This window comes from Chrysemys picta, chromosome 12 (assembly GCF_011386835.1).
Source record: "Chrysemys picta bellii isolate R12L10 chromosome 12, ASM1138683v2, whole genome shotgun sequence".
NCBI lineage: Eukaryota > Metazoa > Chordata > Testudines > Emydidae > Chrysemys > Chrysemys picta.
This window is the reverse complement of record NC_088802.1, coordinates 29,792,988-29,810,000: the sequence shown is the minus strand read 5'-3', so window position 1 is coordinate 29,810,000 and position 17,013 is coordinate 29,792,988. Positions and strand designations below refer to the sequence as shown.

General features: G+C 45.3%; 1 protein-coding gene across 13 annotated transcripts in view; it reads left to right on the top strand.

Annotated features, from left to right (window-relative positions):
• LOC101935884 (butyrophilin subfamily 1 member A1-like) overlaps nucleotides 1-17,013 on the top strand; it is a 53,860-nt gene that overhangs the window by 1,412 nt on the left and 35,435 nt on the right. For all 13 annotated transcript variants that reach the window (XM_065562461.1, XM_065562459.1, XM_042845613.2 and 10 more), the window contains exon 2: nucleotides 12,992-13,113. In XM_065562461.1, the coding sequence (XP_065418533.1) occupies nucleotides 13,017-13,113 (97 nt within the window). In that variant the 5' untranslated portion in view covers nucleotides 12,992-13,016. The remainder of the gene's footprint in view (nucleotides 1-12,991; nucleotides 13,114-17,013) is intronic.

Sequence of the window (17,013 nt, the reverse complement as noted above, 5' to 3'; positions counted from 1 at the left end):
TCAAGAGGGGAAACATGGAGGGACAGAGAGGCTCTAGGGAGCCTGGCTGACTGCAGGAGCCCCAGACAATAGCAGCTGTGAAACTGAAAATAATGTTATACTATCAGAAAGTGTACTATTGCATACAGATAATTTGTAAAGTAATGTGAAGTATAGACTGATACAGTATTACAATTATAAATTTATTTATTGGAGTGTGCAACATGCACTTGCCACAGATTAACTTTATTTAATACAGACAATCATAACTGATATTATAGAAAAAACAAAATACATGAACGTGAGACTAAGGTAAGTACCGGACAGTGGTTTCCTGCATTGTTCATACTTACAATCTTGCATTATGCATACTCACAACTTTATGGGGAGCATTGAAAATCGAGATGGAAGGGAAAGTAAATCAAGTCCATCCAAAGGGAGGTCCTGGTTCAGTTTACACTGTCTGGGGAATCTGATGAACTGAAGAAACAAGAACTGAGTGTGGTATTTTTTTAAACCTTTTTTATGGTAGCGGTAAGGATATATACACCCTTATTTGATCCTTAACCTTGATTATAATAAGGTTAATATGCATTCCTGTCCATATATGGCCTTTGGGGTGTCCATAATTAAGCATCAACCCTTAATATTCGTGACTGACATCAGTCATTGAATAATAATTTCTATATGTAAATATGGTTTAACTGTCTAGATACTGGATAGCAACCTCATTGCAGAATTCTGCAGTGTGCTGTATCCTTTGTGGTCTCTTGTTTGTCTTTTGAGATTGAGTGCAGAATTTATGACCCAGGGTTATCTCTTTAGCTAAATCCCAGCTTTTAGCATAACTACTCCCATAAAGCCTGATACTAATAGCACAAGCGCTTAATCACACTGCTCTACAGCCAAAATGCTTCTGAAATAAATGTAGTCAAACTTTACTAATTCTGGGTCACTGAGAACGAAAATGATGCTTAAAATTGTTGCTTGGCTCTAGTTTTCAAGATATGCTATTGGGTCAGTATATACGACCCTTGACTTGGGAATGGCAGAGGATAAGTGAGTTATAAAGGGAAGGGATCTCAATTTAAACCAGAAATGACTAAAATACATCTTTGACTGGATCTATGAATAAATCTATGACTGGGTTTGGACAGTACTTGCTTTTTAGGCAAAACAATGAATGATGCAATCTGAAGCTGGTATTGCATCATACATGATATGAATTGCATCATGTTATTCCTAGAAGTCATGGATCATGCAGTCATAACGAAGCTTACATCACTCTGCTGAACAAACTGCCCTATATCAGCTCTAGAAATCATAGTGTTGTGCTCTTATTTGTCAGTGTTTGATTTTGCAAAGGGACACGTTTCTGTTTAGCCAAAGTGAGCAGAGATGCCTCGTACTTGTGTGAACAGTGCAGATAACTTCTGCTATGTTTGTGGTGAAGTGATTTTTGCATCACAAAAGCGCAGTAAAACCACTATGGTTAAGAAAGCCTATCACCTTTATTTTGGCTGCAAAATTGGAGATCAGGACAAGAGGTGGGCCCCACACATATGCTGCAACACTTGTGCAACAAATCTTCACCAGTGGTTGAACAGGAAAAGGAAATCTATGCCTTTTGCAGTGCCAATGATTTGGAGAGAGCCAACAGATCATACCAGCAATTGTTACTTCTGCATGGTGCCTCCAGTTGGGAAAGGTGTGTCAAAGAAGAAAAAGTGGACTGTGCATTATCCAAACATTCCATCAGCTATATGCCCAGTACCCCACGGAGAAGGACTGCCGGTTCCTGATGCACCAGAATCATTCTCACTTGAGTCAGATGAGGAAGAGGAAGAGGATGAAACTTCTGGTCCTGAACCATCAATGTCACAGGACCCACATTTTCTCCCATCCTCCTCCTCTGAACCACACCTCATAACACAAGGTGAACTGAATGACCTTGTCAGGGATTTGGAACTACCCAAGAGTAAGGCAGAGCTGTTGGGCTCCAGACTACAACAGTGGAATCTCCTGGCAGGTGATGTTAGGGTTTCCATGTTCCGTGACCGTCAAAAGGATCTTGTCCCATTCTTCTTCATGGAAGGTGATCTTGTAGCCTGCAACAACATGGATGGTGTGATGGCAGCGCTCAACATCGTTCACGATCCAGATGAGTGGAGACTGTTCATTGATTCATCGAAGACTAGTCTTAAAGCTGTTTTACTGCATAATGGCAATGTTTTGCCATCAATTCCAATTGGTCATGCAGTCCATATGAAGGAAACCTATGACAACATGAAACCACTTTTGAGGTGCATAAACTATGACCAACATCAGTGGCGATTTGAAGGTTGTTGCTCTCTTGCTTGGTCTGCAGACTGGATACACAAAGTACTGCTGTTTTCTCAGCGAATGGGATAGTCGTGCAAGAGATTCCTACTACATCAAGAAAGATTGGCCACTCTGACAGTCATTGGAGCCTGGGAGGAAAAGTGTTCAGCATCCACCACTTGTTGAATCAAGGAAGATTTTGTTACCACCCTTACACATCAAGCTGGGTCTGATGAAGAACTTTGTCAAGGCCAGTGACAAAACACAAGCAGCTTTCAAGTACCTCCGTGGAAAAATTCCAAGGTTAAGTGAAGCTAAGATAAAGGAAGGTGTCTTTGTTGGTCCTCAGATTCGTGAACTTCGTGAACTTCTTCGAGATGATGCATTTGACCATGCACTGCATGGAAAGCCTTCCAGTTAGTGGCAATAAATTTTCTCGGAAACAACAAGGCAGACAACTACAGGCTGTTGGTGGAAAACCTCCTCAGGCATACAAAAGCCTTGGTTGCAACATGTCACTAAAGGTACATTTTTTTGCACTCTCATCTAGATTTTTTTCCACCAAACTGCAGAGCAGTGAGCGACGAGCACGGCGAGCGATTTCACCAGGACATTGCAACAATGGAGAAACGCTATCAGGGCAAATGGAGCCCATCAATGCTTGCAGACTATTGCTGGACAGTGACAAGAGATGCTCCATTTAATGAATACAAGAGACAAGCCAAGAAGTGCCGAGTAGACACTGAATAGGACTAAACTATGTACATAATAGTTTTTTGCCTTTTGTTTCATAATAAATTTTATTTATATAACCCTTTTGCTGATTTTTAAAGTGTTACATAAACAGGACAGGTGAAATATTATCATGTAAAGCCACCATAAACACATGAAAAGACCTAGGTTTACAATTTATGATTAAAACTCTATCTACACAATATACATAGACATAAAAATGTAAAAACTTAAATATCTTAGAAACAGTAGCCAATCAGTTGTTTTAATTGTCATATTTGAATTCAGCACATCAAAATACATAATAAATAGCACATTTTATCTCTGAAGCAGATGACTTCTCAAAAATTGTAGACCAGTGTCATAGGATGCCTAGTAACCCCATTATTTGATCTCTTACTTGCTGTTACAGCTTTCATAACCTCTATTAAACATGCTTGACAAAGGAATTATATGGTACCCAAAACTACAAACCCTCCAAGATCAGGTCACAGGTCAATGGTCAACAAAAGAGACAGTGATTTCTGGAAGAAAATATTATACAATAAACAGAATATGAATGCAAACCATGTACGTTGTCAAACTGCAGTGTATACACATGTGAAAACTTTGACTCATGTGACCTAACTCAAACACATTCACCTCCCTCCCAATCAAAATACTTAGGACATTTGTCTATATGTTCATAAAATTTTGAACCTTTAATGAAAATGTTTCATTCATGTTGAAAGCATGTAACAGTTTTCCATTTGTGACAGACAAATGCTCAACAACTTGAGAACCTGACATCTGAATATGAAACTTATTACCATGGGACATTTCACCAATCTCCGTATACCACTGCACTGATAATGTAGTTGTTGCTAAAGTATGTTTTCACCATAGTCTTGGCCTTGGACTTTTTAGGTGTCCTCTATTCCCATGTGTGTGTGGTAAGTATGGATTGAAAAGTTAACCTTTAAAGTCCACAAAAATGCAAGCCTTCCCTTGGCTGGTTAGATGGAGATGTCACTTATCCTCTCCTCACCCCTAAAACAGGGGAACTACCATCATATTCTGTTACTGTCTTGACCCACAGCAACACTTCTCTGCCTCCCACTGTCCCAGGACTTCTTTGTCTGACACCCAGCAGCACCATTTCTCTGACTGCCCACGCCCCTGCTTCCTGGGGGCTTCTTCTCTGCCCAAGACCCAGCAGCACCACTTGCCAAACTTTGCCGTCTGCTGCCTCTTGCTGCCCTGGGACCCTCTGTCTGCTCTGGGGCCATACATGAAGACAGGGATCAGTGGCAGGGGAGGTTTCTGTCCGCAGCCCCGAGATTCTCACACAATGCTTTGTCCGCATGCCTACTCTGAAAATTGTTGCACTTGAGGAGCTTCTTGCATCACTGTGACAGCTCCTCCTGCAGACACTACAATCCCATGACCTGCAATCAGCTGTAAGAGCTGGCAATGCTGCCTTCCCCTAAGTGTTCAGAGGATACTCCCCCTACCAACCACTAATCCCAGTTAAAGGAGCTGCCATTTACCCCACTGTCAGTGACTGGGATGTGAGCCATTGTGCCTAGTGGTTAGAACCAGAGTTTGGCTTCTAGTAAGAGCCAGAGTCGCCAGGAATCAGAGCCCAGGGTCAGATCCTGAGTTAGAAGTCAGGCATTGGAGCTAAGGGTCAAGATCATATCACCTAGAGTAAGTCAAGGCAGGAGCAGGAACAAAGGGGGGAATAAGGCAGGAGAAAGGTGGGAATCAAGGTTGGGAACAAGTGGGTGCAGGAGCTGCCACAACCATGGGCAATGCTTCAAGCAGCCACTGAACTGCTGCTGCTGGGCTTAAGAGCCAGTCTGCTGACTTTTCCAACCAATCAGTTAGTGTAACCAATTAGGCAGCCTGCTACAGCCAGCTGTGCTCATTAGGTTGCCTGGAGATTGCATCTGCTGTAGGCCCTGCTTCCACATTGGTTCTGCTGCAGGCCCTGCTTCCAGACTGGCTATGCTGCCAGCCCTGATTCTTGACTGTACCCCTGCTCCCGCCCCCTCATCAAGGGTAGCTCCAAGGGCCTTGGGGCCTAGTTTCTTAGGGTATTTCTGATGGAACTCTTGCAATAGGTCCAAGAAATGGATGTTCTCTTCCAGTTTCTGAGAGCATCTGTTCAGACCATAGCCTTCCCAGGCCACCAGGTACTGGCCTTTCCCCTAACTCTTCAAGAGTCAAGGATTCAGTGGACCAAGTAATTCTCCTGCCCACAGATTTGTATGGATGGTGGTGTTGGGATGGAGCAGTTTGGGTATGGATTCTCAATATAGGGCTTTAAAAGTGAGGTGTGAAAGATGGAGAGTATCTTCAAGGATTCAGACAGCTGTAATCTGAAGGCCATTGGATTTACCTGTTCTGTAATCTTGAAGGGGCCCAGTTATTGGTAGTCTAGTTTGGCAAATAGATGTCTCAATTTAAGGTTCTGGGTAGAGAGTCCCTTACTACCAGATTGGGGCAATCTGATCGTCTTGGTCTGAATGGTGTTTATAGGCTTCTTTGGCAGACTGCAAGCATTCCTTGAGCTCCTGGTACACCCAGTGTAAATGGGATGCTAAATCTGTGGTTGCCAGTACTGGGGAAATAACAGGTAAATCAGGGTAGAAATGGGGATGAAAGCCATAGCTTTCAAAGACTGGGCTATGTTGGGTTGAGGCATGGATTGCACTGTTGTATATGAATTTTGCATAGCACAGCAGGGGAAGCCAGTTGTCCTGGTAGTAGCTCGAAAAGCATCAAAGATTTGATTGACTCTTTCTATTTGCTCATTAGCATGTGGTTGAGAGATAGATGAGGTGAGGCACTCAATGCTAAGGAGACTGAGAATTTCCCACCAAAATCGAGAGATTAACTGGGTCCCCAGTATGATCCATTGGTTACAATGGACATTGTTAGTGGAAGACATTTTCCAGGAAGATTTGAACCATCTCTCCTGCAGTAGGAATGGGATGAAGTGCACCATCTTTGTTAGAAGGTAAATAACAGACAAGATTTCGGAGTGTCCCTGGGAGCATGGCAGTTCTGCAATGAAGTCCATCAGTATAGTTGACCAAGGCTGCGGAGGTGTGGGCAGAGGAGAACTATGTCTAGGTGTTTAGATCATGGGTTCTTGATATGGGTGCAGTGGTCACAGGACCTTATATAATCCTTGATGTAAATTCAGAAGTTTCCACCAGCAGCTCCTTGAGACTAGAGTCCAGGATCTGAATTGGCCAAAATGGCTCATATGGCAAATCATGGCATAGTTTCAATTCCTAAATCCTAGGTTATCCCTCCAGAACATAAATACAACCCTTGTGATAGAGGAGACGTTCTGTAGTCAGAATTCGGAGTCGGGAATCTGCATCATTCAGGGCTGGTGGATCTGGGTTGTGAATGGGTCGTCAGACAGCAGATTTAGGATATCAAACTGCTGTTGATTGTCCCACTGAAAAATGTGGATGCCTTGAACTCCGAGGCAAAGAACCCTTCACCAGTTTTAAGATGGTAATCTTTGTGGAACAGTATCAGAGGGGTAGCCGTGTTAGTCTGAATCTGTAAAAAGCAACAGAGGGTCCTGTGGCACCTTTGAGACTAACAGAAGTACTGGGAGCATAAGCTTTCGTGGGTAAGAACCTCACTTCTTCAGATGCAAGTAATGGAAATCTCCAGAGGCAGATATATATCAGTGTGGAGATAACGAGGTTAGTTCAATCAGGGAGGGTGAGGTGCTCTGCTAGCAGTTGAGGTGTGAACACCAAGGGAGGAGAAACTGTTTCTGTAGTTGGATAGCCATTCACAGTCTTTGTTTAATCCTGATCTGATGGTGTCAAATTTGCAGATGAACTGGAGCTCAGCAGTTTCTCTTTGGAGTCTGGTCCTGAAGTTTTTTTGCTGTAAGATGGCTACTTTTACATCTGCTATTGTGTGGCCAGGGAGGTTGAAGTGTTCTCCTACAGGTTTTTGTATATTGCCATTCCTGATATCTGACTTGTGTCCATTTATCCTCTTGCGTAGTGACTGTCCAGTTTGGCCAATGTACATAGCAGAGGGGCATTGCTGGCATATGATGGCATGTATAACATTGGTGGACGTGCAGGTGAATGAGCCGGTGATGTTGTAGCTGATCTGGTTAGGTCCAGTGATGGTGTTGCTGGTGTAGATATGTGGGCAGAGTTGGCATCGAGGTTTGTTGCATGGGTTGGTTCCTGAGTTAGAGTTGTTATGGTGCGGTGCGTGGTTGCTGGTGAGAATATGCTTAAGGTTGGCAGGTTGTCTGTGGGCGAGGACTGGCCTGCCTCCCAAGGTCTGTGAAAGTGAGGGATCATTGTCCAGGATGGGTTGTAGATCACTGATGATGCGTTGGAGAGGTTTAAGCTGAGGACTGTAGGTGATGGCCAGTGGAGTTCTGTTGGTTTCTCTTCTGGGCCTGTCTTGTAGCAGGAGGCTTCTGGGTACACGTCTGGCTCTGTTGATTTGTTTCTTTATTTCCTTGTGTGGGTATCGTAGTTTTGAGAATGCTTGGTGAAGATCTTGTAGGTGTTGGTCTCTGTCTGAGGGGTTGGAGCAGATGTGATTGTACCTCAGTGCTTGGCTGTAGACGATGGATCGTGTGGTGTGACCGGGGTGGAAGCTGGAGGCATGAAGGTAGGCGTGGCGGTCGGTGGGTTTTCGGTATAGGGTGGTGTTAATGTGGCCATCGCTTATTTGTACGGTGGTGTCCAGGAAGTGGACCTCCCGTGTAGATTGGTCCAGGCTGAGGTTGATGGTGGGGTGGAAGCTGTTGAAAGCATGGTGGAATTCTTCCAGGGCCTCCTTCCCATGGGTCCAGATGATGAAGATGTCATCAATATAGCGTAGGTAGAGAAGGGGCATGAGTGGACGAGAGCTGAGGAAGCGTTGTTCCAGGTCAGCCATAAAAATGTTGGCATATTGTGGGGCCATGCGGGTGCCCATAGCGGTGCCACTGGTCTGGAGGTATATATTGTCACCAAATTTGAAATAATTGTGCGTGAGGATAAAGTCACAGAGCTCAGCAATAAGTTGTGCTGTGTCATCATCAGGGATGCTGTTCCTGACAGCTTGTATTCCATCTGTATGTGGGATGTTTGTGTAGAGAGCCTCTACATCCATGGTGGCTAGGATGGTGTTTTCTGGGAGGTCACCAATGCATTGTAGTTTTCTCAGGAAATCTGTGGTGTCACGGAGATAGCTGGGAGTGCTGGTGGCGTAGGGTCTGAGTAGGGAGTCCACATATCCAGACAGTCCTTCAGTGAGAGTGCCAATGCCCGAGATGATGGGGCGTCCAGGATTTCCAGGTTTGTGGATCTTAGGTAGTAGATAGAATAACCCCGGTCGGGGCTCTAAGGGTATGTTGATTTGTTCCTGTGTTAGTGTAGGGAGTGTCCTGAGTAGATGGTGCAGTTTCTTAGTGTATTCCTCAGTGGGATCTGAGGAAAGCGGCCTGTAGAATTTGGTATTGGAGAGTTGTCTGGCAGCCTCCTTCTGGTAGTCAGACCTGTTCATGATGACAACAGCACCTCCTTTATCAGCCTCTTTGATGATAATGTCAGGGTGGTTTCTGAGGCTGTGGATGGCATTGCGTTCTGCACGACTTAGGTTATGAGGCAAGTGATGTTGTTTTTCCACAATTTCTGCCTGTGCACGTCGGCGGAAGCATTCTATGTATAGGTCCAGACTGTCATTTCGACCCTCAGGAGGAGTCCATGTGGAGTTCTTCTTCCTGTGTTGTTGGTGGGAGGGTATCTGTGTATCAGTGCGCTGTTCAGTGTTATCATGAAAGTATTCTTTGAGTCGGAGGCGGCGAAAGTAGGCTTCCAGATCACCACAGAACTGTATCATGTTCGTGGGGGTGCTGGGGCAAAAGGAGAGTCCCCGAGATAGGACAGACTCTTCTGCTGGGTTGAGTGTGTAGCTGGATAAATTGACTATATTGCTGGGTGAGTTAGGGGTACCCCTGTTGTGGCCCCATGTGGCAGGTAGGATTTTAGAAAGCTTACGGTCCTTTTTCCTTTGTAGAGAGGTGAAGTGTGTAATGTAGATCTCCTGTCTTATTTTAGTAAAGTTTGTGGAACAGGGCATCCTTCTTCCCATTTTTTGGAGTTACCAACTTTCATGCTGTAAATAAAGCACCTGGCTTTCACAATAAGCCAAAAACCAAGCTAATCCCATTTCCAAACAAGGCCAAAATAAACCAATCCCTAATGTGACTGGACCCCCTGTGTGCACCCTTGCAATCTGGGACTGTGGGTCTGCTGTGCACCCCTGAACTCTCTCCCTCCTTGCGCCTCCTTGTCCCTCACCCTCCTGTCATGCCGTTCTGCAGCCCACACAGTCCAGGAGCACGTCACTCATGTTGCCCCCCCACTCACCTGCACGTCACCACACACAGGCAGGCACGCAGGGAGGTGACGCAGCAGTTGGAGCCAAACGGCAATCACCAGTTGCGCTTTCTGATTGGCTGGGCCCGGGCAGGGAGCCAATTTAAAAAAAAAAAGAGGCTACAAGCCAACCCGCAACTCAGAAGCCAAGTAAGCCTAAAACAAGCCAAATATTTGTGGATTTTTTTCCCCACAATTTTGGTAACAGTCTGTAGGTACTCCAGATTCTTGTGGTCCGCCAAGACTTGAACTGGGAATCAGGATCTTTATAGGCTGGTCACCACTTCTCAAAAGTTATCTTGATCACCAGTAGCTCCTTGTCTGAAGTATCAAAGGGTTTTTTTCCACCAGGGTTAGCTTCCAGGAATAAAACACACAGTGGTGGAGTTGGTGCAGATGCCTGCACGTTGAGATAATACTGTGCCTATGGCAAAGTTCAAGGCATTGGCCTCGGTCACAAATGGTTTAGTGAGATCTGGGTGAATCAGGGTGTTTGCTGAGGTGAATGACTTCTTCAGTCAATCAGAAACTGACTGAGTCTCTGTCAACTAGGCAAACCAGGACTCCTTTTTCAGGAGCATCATTATGGGTGCAACCACATTAGATAATCCTTTAATAAATTGTTCGTAGAAATTGGTGAACACCAGGAATTGCTGCACCTCACAAACATCCTTCTGAGCTGATACAGCGAGTCACTAGAAAGCATCGTTTGGTTTTAACCATACCTATCTCTTTTTCTCTTGCTTAGAATCACTTAAATCTCTGTTCTTTATTAATAAACGTATTCTTAGTTTTACTATAAACCATCTCAGTGTAGTTATATTTAAGTAAAATGTGAGTCTTCCGCTAATCTAACAAGCTGGTGTGTGCTCTGTCTCTTTGGAGGCAGGAAACTTAATATCTGTGACAGCCCAATGAGAGGGACTGGACGCTGCAGGGAGATGTTTCTAGGGAACTTGGGAACTGGGTTTCACTGATCCAAACCCACAAGGCAAGGTTTGGACTGGCAGAGTGTCGAGGAGTTTGCTGGAGAGGCAAACAGACAGATGTGGTAGGAAGCTGATACACAGTCTAAGCTCTAGTAAAGATTACTCTTGCTAAAGCACAGGGGTAATACAGTGGTTTACAGTTCTTGTGCCCTGAGCAGAATGCCATACAAGCAGTCACAGCTCTGCCCAGGGTTCACATCTACTAAACTAAGGTGCAAGGGAGAAGAGGAGCACCAAATCAACTGGTGTGATGGCATTCAGGAAAGTAACTTAGAATATCAAGCCTTGCCTCAGTGCACCCACCAGATTAGTGTCCTGTGGAGGTGCTTTCACATACCTCTGTAGTGCACGATTCCCCATGATACATTGTGAAATCCATAGTGGAATCCCTGAATTCATCTAGTTAAATGCCAGTTCATATAAGGGTCCCACAGTCACTGAATGAATCAAAAAGTGCCTCAAAGCATCAATTCATCCATTGGATTCCAACGCTGTAACAGAGGAAGGAGCAACCCTCCTCTCCCCAGGTGTATAAATATTAAACTGTATATTTCCAACAATATGCATTAATCATACTCCACTCGCTCTGCACAGCTGCTTTATTAAGATGCCTTCCAGGGAACCAGTTAAACCAAATTATGTCATGACTGCTGTCACACCATAAGTTAGGCTGACACTGAGTTTCCATTATAAGCCTGAAATTGGACTATATGGTGGATAGAAAGCTGGCTAGATCGTCGGGCTCAATGGGTAGTGATCAATGACTCCATGTCTAGTTGGGAGCTGGTATCAAGTGGAGTGCCCCAAGGGTCAGTCCTGGGGCTGGTTTTGTTCAATATCTTCATTAATGATCTGGAGGATGGCGTGGACTGCACCCTCAGCAAGTTTGCAGATGACACTAAACTGGAAGGAGTGGTAGATACACTGGGGGGTAGGGATGGGATACAGAGGGACCTAGACAAATTAGAGGATTGTGCCAAAAGAAACCTGATGAGGTTCAAGTGCAGAGTCCTGCACTTAGGACGGAAGAATCCCATGCACTGCCACAGATTAGGGACCAAGTGGCTAGACAGCAGTTCTGCAGAAAAGGATTTAGGGGTTACAGTGGATGAGAAGCTGGATATGAGTCAACAGTATGCCCTTGTTGCCAAGAAGACTAACAGCATTTTAGGCTGTATGAGTAGGAGCATTGCCAGCAGATCAAGGGAGGTGATCATTCCCCTCTATTCGGCATTGGTGAGGCCTCATCTGGACTAGTGTGTCCAGTTTTGGGCCCCACGCCACAAGACACTCACTCACTCATGCCCGTCACCCCAATCGGGGTATGGGCTGCCAACCACAGATCTCCAGAGTCCTTTATCCTGGGCCATTTGCTCTAGCTGGTTCCAGGTGTAGCCCATTTTTATGCTATCAGCCTGAAGGTCGCGTCGCCAGGTGTTTCTCCTCATCTCTGCTGCGACCTGCGCCGTCTTTCTTAACTCGTACATGGTCCTCGCATTCCATGTACCGATGGTAATCCTCCTGGTTGCAAGAAGGGTAATCGGCTTAGTGGCTTCCTCACGACTTTCACCACCCAGCGTCATGTGTCTTCGAGTTGAAGACCCTTCTTTTTCCAGGGTAAAAGTCTCTGTTATCTCTATTGTTGGCGTTTCTGTAGCAAGTTGATTTTTTACGGGGTGGAGTTGTTAGCCCCACGCCCAACCCTCCGCGGACCTTTATCCTGACTTGGGACAGGCAGATGGCCCCCAAAGGACCTCTCTGGTGGAGTTACACCACAAGAAGGATGTGGAAAAATTGGAAAGAGTCCAGCGGAGGGCAACAAAAATGATTAGGGGGCTGGAGCACATGACTTATGAGGAGAGGCTGAGGGAACTGGGATTATTTAGTCTGCAGAAGAGAAGAATGAGGGGGGATTTGATAGCTGCTTTCAAGTACCTGAAAGGGTGTTCCAAAGAGGATGGATCTAGACTGTTCTCAGTGGTAGCAGATGACAGAACAAGGAGCAATGGTCTCAAGTTGCAGTGGGGGAGGTTTAGGTTGGATATTAGGAAAAACTATTTCCCGAGGAGGGTGGTGAAGCACTGGAATGGGTTACCTAGGGAGGTGGTGGAATCTCCTTCCTTGGAGGTTTTTAAGGTCAGGCTTGACAAAGCTCTGGCTGGGATGATTTAGTTGAGGATTGGTCCTGCTTTGAGCAGGAGGTTGGACTAGATGACCTCCTGAGGTCTCTTCCAACCCTGATATTCTATGATTGTGCCCTCCCCTAGTGCCCATCCAGAGAAAAGTTATATCAGCTTCAATGTTTGGTAAATTAGATCTGGAGTTGAGGTAGTGAGCAACTCCATTTTTAGGGTGTCATAATTCAGGAGCCCCTTCTTCAATTCCTTTGAGTTTGGTAGAAAAATTCTACTTTGGTTTATGTTGAGGCCAATATTAATTTGTGGATTTTGCAGAGGGCCTTAAAATCAGACTGGTAGTGGATGGCTGCCACCACCCCATAATATAGTGCACTTATGTAAAAAATCACAGCATTGTGTTGTTTTGTTCTTTTTTTTCCAGTTATCTAAACCAAACTTCTAGGAAGATGAAGTTTTTTTCCATCTCCCATGCCATGTTGTGTTCACCTCTGCCTTGTTGCATAATTTTCTTCATTGCTCTCCATGTTCACAAGTTGGATTCAGGTAAGAATTTCTTCAATTCAGGCACCTAATTTCCAGTTTTAGGCACCACTGCAATCTACAAACCTCCCGCTTGGCTTCTACCTAACCTTGTAGGTGACTAAACTCACTCAGCAGCTATATTTCCACTCTAAAAGTTCCCTAGCCACCTATGTATATTTCTGGCTCTGGGCACGTCCACAGCTAACTCACTCTAGGCATCCTGACCCCTATCTCCTGCCTAAATCCCAGTACAATCCATGAAATGGAGGAAGATAGATGAAGGAGAGCCTGATGAGAAGGGTTTGCACAGGGATCTGCCACCTCTCAGGGGAGTGCTCTAAACACTGGGCTCTAAAGCATTCTGATATGGGTCTCCCTCCACCTCTCCTACTGAAGTTGTTCCACTTTAATTGAGTAATTAAATATTAAGTGGTCCAGGGAAAGAGCAAGAATCAGGAGCGGTGCCAGGATTTTGCCGCCCTAGGCGGTAGCGCCGCTCCTCTGAGCATTCAGGGGGCCTGGGGTCTTCGGCGGCAGGGGTACTTCCGCTCCGCGTCTTCGGGGCACTTCGGTGGCGGGTCCCAGAGCGAGTGAAGGACCCACCTCCGAATTTCCGCCAAAGATCTGAAGCGGAAGGACCCCCCGCCGCCAAATTTCTGCCAAGGGTGGCAAAATGCCGCCCCCCAAATCCTGCCACCCTAGGCCCTGGCAAGAATGACACTATAGCTCAGTGGTTAGGGCACTCACCTGACAGGTGGTAGATCCCCATGCTAATCCCTTCTCCTAATCAGGGCAGAGGGAGAACTGAACTGGAGGTATCCCACATCTCAACTGAATACCCTAAATACTGAGCTAAAGGTTATAAAGGTAGGTCACCTTTCCCCCTCACCGCCTTGTGTGGAGTGAGGCAGGCATCTAACTCATTATCGGAAGAAATGACCTAGGTGCCTAAGCCACCTGACTGCAGAAGTCGGGTTCCCATTTGTGGATCAATAGGCAGAGATAGGCACCTCCCTGCAGGCTGAACTTAAGTGCCAAACTTGGTGAGAGGGGTAGGAGACAGAACACACCCTTCCTATCGGTATCTCCCATTGGTTAGTTTAGGCAGTTCCCTGCCCAGCATGCTGGCTTTTGTGTATCCTATTCTTAGGAGCCTGTCTCTCTCCATTCATTGTATAGGGCGCCTGGGCACCTAAATCAGACTTTGTGAATCACACTGTTGTTCCAGTGGTTTTCTAGGCACTTAAAAGTTAAGTGTTGCAATGCTCACTGTGGCAATGCCTAAACCTTATGTGGATTTGGGTCCCAGTGAATTGCTCTTCTTTGATCACATCCATTCCCATTGTTCTGGAAGCAGGCAAGGAGCATGAGTCATGATTACATTACACCATCAGTCTACTTGAATCTTTCATCTTCCCTCTGTTTAATTCCTGCTATTTTCCTTAAGAATATTTCTGTTATAGTTTGGGGTAAACTGCATTGAAGTTGGTGGGTGTAACCATCAACCTTTATTTAAAATAGAAACCATTCAGTTTCCTTTTGAATAATCCTGATCTGGGCCTGGGCACAAGCATGGATGCTTTGTCCAGACAGCGTTGTGGGGGAGCTAATTGCAAATACTGCCAAAAGCAGAAGAGCAAGAAATTGGTTGCTCAGAGTGTATGTGCTCAGGAAGAGATGTCTTTCTCCTCTCTTCCCATAACTTGCAGAAGTGCAAATGTTCATGGTTCATCCACAGAACAGATGATGTAGGACTGCAGGAATGAACGCCAGAGGAAACAAAAACTTCCCAAAGAAAGGATGCTAATCTGAGAATAGTGCATGTTTGGGAAATCAATTGGCAAACACAGTCACCCTGGAATATAGTGTCCCCTCACAATAAAAGTTTTCTGGACATAGTGGAAAAACTTGGAATTTTAAGGATGAAATATTGTATAGGAGGTGGGAGAAACCAGCAGGTGATGGGTACAGGTACCAGCTGGTTGTACCAGATACACTGAAAAAGGAGGTTCTGAGTTTGTCATGACTGTAAAACTACTTGACATTTTGGGGCTGCAAAAACCTTAGCCAAGCTAAGAGAGAAATTCCATAGGGTGAAATGAAGGTGGAGTGTAGAAAATTGGTGCAGAAAATGTAAAGATTCTGTTGTAACAAAGGGTCCCACCAAGAGTGGGGGAGCTTCTATCTCATGCGGGCATCAATGGTGCACTGCCATTTATATTCTTGGGCCCTTGCCTGAGACAGAGGCTAGCAATCAATATTTGCTGGTAGCTACAGACTGCGTAGACAGTCGGTCCTTCATCAGTTAAGACTGAGCCGATCACAACACGTCTTCCAATCTTCTCTTGCTCTGGCCATCCTTTGCCATGTTTGTCCATATATCCTTGTTAAGAAATCATCCCACCTCTTTGGAGGCCGACCACATGGCCGTTTCATTTCTCGCGGATACCACTCAGATATAGCTGCAGTCCATCTGTTGTCACTGAGTCGGGCCACATGTCCTGCCCATCGTATTTTGCTGAGCCTGCTTTCGACAACAACATCTCAGACTCCAGACTGCTGCTTAATTATTTCATTGGGGATGCGATCGCGGAGCAAAATGCCCAAAAATGTTTGTTCCATTGCCCTCTGTGTGACAGACAGTTGATGTTCTTCAGTCTTCGTCAGCGACCATGTTTCGCTGCCATATAGCATTGCTGGAAGCTCGGTTGAGTTAAAAAGATTCTCACGAGTTGTTTTGCTGATCCTTGGAGGATGTTCCTGATGTCGCTGAATGCATCCAGCTTTTTTTCTGCATAACAGTTCGCCTTTCTGATCGTGGCACATGTTGACTTCTTGGCCCAAATAAACATATTTGTCGGCCTCTTGGATCTGCTCTCCTCCAAGAGTTATTTGGGTTCTTGGCAGAACATCTGATCTGATATTTTGTTTTCGACTGGTTCATTTTTAATCCAACTTGACTACTTTTCACGTTCAGTTCTTTAAGCAGTCTCTCAAGCTGGACTGTATTTTCAGCTATCAGCACTATATCATCTGCGAACCTGAGATGGTTTAGCCGCTAGCCATTGATATTAATCCCGCCTTTCAGGTCTGCTCGTTGAAAGACCAATTCAAGACAGGCTGTGAATAATTTTGGTGAAACTGTGTCTCCTTGTTTCACACCTTTCTCGATGGGGATTCGGAGGGGAGTATCGAACAGCAATATATCCGTGCTGCAGCCAGAGTTCGCTTCCTTTAATAATGTGATATATTTTGCGCTGATGCCCTGTTCTGAAAGAGCTTCAAGAACAGTGTTAATCTCCATGCTATCAAACACCTTCTCGTAGTCCACGAAGGTAATGCACAAAGGGAACTTGTATTCCCTTGAACGCTCTAGTAGTTGGTTTAGAATGAAGATGTGGTCTATCGTGCTGTAATTTCTTCAAAAAACAGCCTGCTCTCTAGGTTGCTGTTCATCCAGGTTTCGCGACAGTCGATTTGTTATTATTTTGGTGAACAACTTATAGATATGCGAAAGCAGGCAGATCGGGTGATAGTTCTTTAGATTTTTCTTGATCGCCTTTCTTATGCAGAAGATGGTATTGGACTCTTTCCAACTGGATGGTATCTTCTGGATTTCCAGGTAACGGCTGAACCTTTGGGCGAGAGCTTTCCAGAGTTCCTGACCTCCCACCTTAAGTGCTTCTGCTGTCAGACCGTCCTTGCCTGGAGCCTTCCCCTCTTTCATTTGATGGACTGCGTGACGGACTTCGCTGATGAGAACCGGGAGTATGTGTTCATCGGTTTGTTGAAGTGATGGCATTGGGACGTCTATACGGGATGCAAAGAGCTGGGTATAGAAATCCCTGAAGATTGCCTCCATCTCTATTCAATCGGTTACTGATTCTCCATCCTTGTTCTTCAAAGCTGATAATGATGACC